General features: G+C 50.7%; 1 protein-coding gene across 2 annotated transcripts in view; it reads right to left on the bottom strand.

Moving 5' to 3' along the window:
- Positions 1-5020: 5020 nt before the first annotated feature.
- Positions 5021-6000, bottom strand: part of LOC114069262 (keratin, type I cytoskeletal 14) — a 14776-nt gene continuing 13796 nt past the window's right edge. Inside the window, exons 7-9 of one of the 2 annotated variants that reach the window (XM_027905926.1) lie at positions 5808-6000; positions 5402-5451; positions 5021-5299 (exon numbers count right to left, since the gene is read on the bottom strand). In XM_027905926.1, the coding sequence (XP_027761727.1) occupies positions 5202-5299; positions 5402-5451; positions 5808-6000 (341 nt within the window). In that variant the 3' untranslated portion in view covers positions 5021-5201. The remainder of the gene's footprint in view (positions 5300-5401; positions 5452-5807) is intronic. The other variant, XM_027905929.1, reaches the window with a different exon arrangement.

The following is a 6000-nucleotide window of genomic DNA, read 5'->3' on the forward strand; positions in this document are numbered from 1 at the left end:
GAGTCTACCCGGAAAGTGAAAGCTGTGGGAAAGGTGTCCTCTCTGACAGAGCCTGCTCGACCCCTTTGTCACCAGGAGCGAGGGGGTCCCCCTCACTCAGCTGTCCCTGGGACCAGGGCCAGGAGACCAGAGAGGGTCTGTCCCATCCCACGTGGCCCTGGGCGGAGTGAGGCCCTCGAAATGCTCTTGGAGAACACAGAGGAATATTGCACTGGAATGTAACAGGGATGACTTGTCCCTTCTCTTTCTCCTGCATCCATCAAAACATCCCCTTGCAGAGGGAGATCCCAGGGTGTGTTTGTTTTGCTGCTTTAGAGGGTTGACAAAATAGTCAAAATATTTATCCAAAATACAAGAGAAGAGGATATTTCCTGAAAACCAAACATTGCAGTTCACTGTGAATATTCATCACCACACAGGATAAGATTAACATGCAGAATTTCAGCAGATACCTGAGTCTGCAGAGGTCTGACCCAGTTCCAACCAGCCCCATGGAAACTCTAGCTTAGGTGTTACATTTAGAAAAGACAAATGAAAAATTCTTTTAAAAATATATATTAAACCTATTTTTTCGGTCCTGGAATGATGAATTGAGGAAGAAGGGAAATAATTAAAATGTTTTGTCGTCTGAATCTTTCATTTTATTAATAACATTAATAAAGCCATGCTAATATTGGCTGCCTCTCACCCACGTGTGGTTCAGCTTTGGGTTTGGCATCCAGGTCAGCCGGACACGTGGCGTGAAGGCTGTGTTAGGTGCAGCCTGGCTCACAAACATTGCTCCTGCCGTTTGGGCAAGTTCATTAGGCTCGATTTTATCTTGCCACTGCACATCCAGAGCTCCTGCACCGTGGGGTGGTTCTGTGGGTGCCCATCCTTTGTTGGAGCCGTCATTAGGAAGCGAAGCCGGTGCCAGGGTGCCCTGACACACACAGGGGTGGCCAGGCCCTGCCTGGAGCTGGGGTCGGGATCAGCTGCAGCCCGGCCACAGCCGGTCTATTTTCCATCCAAGAATTATAAAAGTAGAGCTGAGCAAACATTTAATTTCATTTAATCAATAATTATATGGTCCTTCATTTTTCAAGGCCAGGTTGGACGGGGCTTGGAGCAACCTGGTCTGGTGGAAGGTGTCCCTGCCCATGGCAAGGGGTGGAATGAGATGACCTTTAAGGTCCCTCCCCGCCCAAACCATCCTGTGATTATATGATTTTATGATTTTTTTTAAATGAGGAGAAAAAAACACATAATGAGTGGAGAGCTTGGAGGTTTTTTCAATTACTGGAAACTAAGCAGAGATGTCCACGTTTCTGCCTTACTTTTGGAACTTCAGACCTTGCCAAAGGTGATTAGAATTTCTACAGCTTTTGCAAAGGCGAACAGTAACTTCACTCTTGATTTTTCTGGATTTGTGTGTTCTCCACAGCATTCCAAAATTCAAAATTTTGTATTAAAACCAGCTCTTGGTTTTAAGCCAGAGCAAACCTCAGGCCCTGCCAGCAGTCACAGCCCTCGTATCATTAAAGAGATTTTCACTTTGTGATGAGGAGACCTGCTAATGACAGCATCTCCATGCCTAATGGAAGGCTCCTTCCAGAATTAACTTTTATTGACTTCCCGACTGGAGTCTGCAGATGGAAATTTGCTGCCCACGGCCTTGGAGCCAGCCCTGGGGCCCTGCTCTGATGTGCCCATCCCCGTCCTCGTCCTCAGCTGACTTGGGAGCCCCTCGCAGGCACCGCTGTGCCCCAGGGGAGGCAGAGGAGGGAGCCGGGGAAGGAGCTGCCACGGGCATTTCGGGAGCAGCAGCACTGGCCCGACCGGGAAAAACGACTGCTTCAAGTAACAAATGAGCAGAAGAGCCCCCTCCAGGCGAAGGTGCTGCTCCCACATAATGAGTTTTGTACAAAATAGAGAGAAAGGGATGATAGTTCAGGTCTCTGTCGGTGGCCCGGGCTGTGTGACAGGGGCAGGGGATGAGCACCCTGTCGTTATTCCCAAGGGTGGCACAGAATTACCACATTCAGCAAGGGCAATGGAAATGAGAGAGATTAGACTTCCCTGGAGGGAAATCGTTTGGGAGTCTCAGGATATTTTAAGGTTTCAGACTGTTCCTTAAGCTAATGCAGATGAAGTATAATGTGCCCCCAAGAAGGAGATCCAGCGTTTCACGTTGTTACAAGCAATCCCTGAGTCACCAGCTGTTTTCATGTCCAAGAGAGCTTCCCTGGGGACTCATGGACTCAGGCACGGCACCAAACCCCAGGTCCCTGCTGGTGCACAGGCACAGGGAATGCCAGGAGCGGAGCTGGAGCCAGACACCCACCAGCTGGGGCGTCTCTCACCGTTCCAGCCTAGGCAGGGAGAGCTCTCTGCCCACCGCCAGCTGAATTTCCGTGTTTCACCCGTGGAAAATCCATACAAAGTATTTACAAAGTATTTGCTTATCTGGCTGGTGATGTACCTGTCACACCACCCTCTGCCAGCTGCCATTGGCTGTGCCTCCACCTCTCTGAGGACAGCGGGTGCTCCAGGGTCTGATCCCGGCTTTGCAAGTCACTTCAGGCAAATCACTCAGCTCCTCCAAGTCTCAATTTCATGCTTTGTAGAATGGAAACCATAATAACAGTAATCCTCCTCAAGGGCATTGTAAAAACAACTCTCTGAGGAGCACAAGGGGCTTCAAAGATTGGAAAGGCAATACTAGTGGAAGTACTATTTATTGTCAGTGTTCTTGCTGTTTTTTACTAAGTTTCACACAGGCACATCCCATAGATTTCCCTCTGTGTCTCAGTCATGAAATACCTTTCAAGGACATTCTTTTTCATTTTGTTGTCCGTTAAAATTTCACCATCGTTTGCTGAGGACTTGCTTCTGTAACTCCTGACAGAATCCTAATGAGGCTTTTCTTCTTGTGCTTGGAGCTTCCAGAAAATCTGAGCAAAAAAAAGGTATTTGTCCTTCTCTTGGAGTCACAATCTGACCATGTTTCACGGACACAAACTGTGTGTATCAAAGAGCAGTGACAAGCAATAAATTGCTCAATAGTTCTGTGGTGTTTTCCTTTTTCAGAGCACTGCAGGGATCACTTGTACTGAGCTTGGACTCCACTCTTGCCTGTGATAACAGCGTTACACTGAGCTGTGTGCAGAATTAAGGCCTTTTTCATCGATGCAAATATATGTTGATGAATAAGGAAAACCCCAGGAGAACTGAATCCACTGATTACAAACCTGGGCTCTCCATCAGCTCTCCCAGCTGTTTCCCCAGCTCTCCTGGGGATTTCACCTCAGGCTGTTCCTGCTGACAGATGTAAATATCTCAGCACAGGGTGACAGATATCAGAGATAACCAAATGTGCTGCTGGATCAATCTCTCCCTTGTGCCCTCTTGGCTGCAGAAGGAGCCATCCCTCCCTGGGCTGCCTGTGGAGCCAGCTACTCCTGGACTGACATCTTCTTTTAGCCTCCTACTTGTATTTAATCAGGTAGATTTGTGGTTTGCAGAAAGCCTTTCTGTATTCATACACTTGGGGCAGTCTGCAGATGGCTCAAGCGTTAAAAAGCTGCCATTTACAACTGAAATAACTCTGTTCTGATGGGAAAAAAGCACAGCACATTAGCAGTGTTCTCAGGATTTCCATCTGCAAGCCTTGCCACCTGCCACAGGGCCTGAGACAGCTGGAGGCTCAGGTACATTGTTGCTTGATCTGGTTTTAATTTTTGACATAGCTCTGGCTCATTTGGCCTGGAAGACTTCCTATTTCTCCAAGGAAGGTCTGTTATTCCAGAAAGGACACACTCCATGAACTCTGCACTCCTCTTGCTTCCTGCCCTCTCTGCTGTAATTGCTGAAGGATGACACAGGATGATAACATCTCACCCTCCCTTTTCTGGAAAGACCTGGCAGGCTCCCCACTTCTTCGATCTCCTTTGCCTGTCCTGTCATGCCCAGTGTGACATCACCAGCTTTTTCCCAACCTGCTGGGGCCGGGGAGTGTGTGGTGAGAGACCTCAGTGCTGTGGGGAGGATGAGGGACACTGAATCACCGCTGATCACCCCAGGGATGTGTGACCTGAGCCTCTTGTGTGTTGTGGAAGCTGATTTACTGCAGACTCTTCCCTTTCCCTTTGGTCTGAGCCCCAACTCTGTATCCTTGAGGTGGGGGATGAACATGAGCCCATGGTCTGAGACTGGGCAGGGCTCCCAGGTTCCACTGGCTAGAGAGCACGAAGCTGGATCTGAGTGATTCCATCAGGCTTTTGGCTCTCCAGGAGGCGAGTGGGCACAGGCACACCCGGTACCTGCTGCCCGACTGTGTCACTAATCCTGAGTGGCAGCTTGGCCTCCAGGCACTGTTTCTGCCTCCTGTGTTTCAGGAAGGATTTTAGCAGTAATCTACTAGGCATGATAGTGAAAAAAAAATTATTGCTACTGTGAGGATTAAGCAATGGTTACTTTGGATCCTGTTAAGTGCAGCCCTGGGGCAGCATGAAAAGCTCTGTAAAAGGTTTCTGTTCCCAATGGTGTGATTTAAAGACAGCCAAAAGAGGCAGCAGGCACATGGGGATGAGGTTTGCCAACCAGGCTGACACTGGGCTCGTGTCTCAGATGGAACATCTGACAGCAGCGGTCTTGCCGATGCCATTCAAGTTCAGCTCACAGGAGAAAATGATTTGTTATGATCCCAAGAGAACTGAGATTTATTTTGCCGGTTTTAATTATCAGTCGTGTGGCACACTGACCTCAGACCTCATCTGTCCATAACTGCCTTCAGTTTCTATCACTTGTCTGGTTTATGTCTTAGCCAGTCCCGTGGATTCACAAGCAATGAGTTCATTTGCTGTCTCCAAATACCTTTGCCCCGGGTGGAACCCATGTCCCTCCAGGTGGAACCCATCTCCCACCATTCCCCTCCTCTCACTGGCTTCTTCTTGTGGTTTCTTAGGACTTTCCCTGGCATGAACACACAACCCTGAGGCCTTTAGGGATCGTGTGTCGGTGACAGACAAGTCTGCAGTTGCACGAGCGAGGAGGAAAAAGCTTTATTAAGTGTGTCCAGAGGCACCTGCGTGGAATGAGGGTAATACAGGAAGGAGGAGGAGGTGGAGGAAGATTTCTGGGACACAACCCAGGGCCTCAGGCAGTGCTTGGCTCAGCTCACTGCTCTCCTGAGCCTGGGGTCGAGGGTCCTACTGGCCCTGCTAGCGAGTGGTGAGCGCCACCTGCTCTCGGGAGGAGACCACCTTCCCGTCCTGCACCTCCTCGACGATGGTGCGCACCTGGCGGGACGATGTCACCACTGCAGGGGGGAAGGGGGACGATCATTCGTGGCAGGAGGGAGGGAATTTCTTACCACTTTATCAGATACTTCGCATTCCTCAGGAGATTGGCAGGTTCTTACCGTCTCTGCCGGAGTGCGAGGACATGGAGGAGGAGTACTGGGAGGAGATGCTGCAGGAGAAGCACAAAACCAAAAAGAGGAGTTAGGGACAAACATCTGTTGATGCTGTTATACAGGCTTTGTGTTCAGGCAGGAGGACAACAGAGAAGGCTCATGGAGGTTGCTGAAAGTGCTGCTACACTTGGCGTGGCGAGCAGAGACCACAGTCCCTTTTCCAGCAGAGAAGGGGGCCTGGTGCAGCATCCCAGTCCAGGCAGAAAACAGGGACAGAGCCACGGGGCATCCACAGCCAGTGTGAACATGGAGCCCACCCCAAAAGCTGCAGCTGGACCGAGTCCTTGGGCAGCACATGCCGTGTCTACCCTCGTGTCCTCCCTCCGCCCACCCCCCGCAGCCCCTCACGCACTGGGCGTCCTCGCCCTCCAGGAGCCGGCGGTACGTGGCGATCTCCTGCTCCAGGCGGCACTTGACGTCCAGCAGGACCCTGTACTCCTGGTTCTGGCGCTCCATGTCGCAGCGCAGCTCGGCCAGCTGCTCCTCCACGCTGGTGATCAGCACCTGCAGCTGGGCCAGCTGGGTGCCGTAGCGCGCTTCCGTGT

Source organism: Empidonax traillii, unplaced genomic scaffold, assembly GCF_003031625.1.
Source record: "Empidonax traillii isolate 1590-97213 ecotype Southwest subspecies unplaced genomic scaffold, ASM303162v1 scaffold1222:size288430, whole genome shotgun sequence".
NCBI lineage: Eukaryota > Metazoa > Chordata > Aves > Passeriformes > Tyrannidae > Empidonax > Empidonax traillii.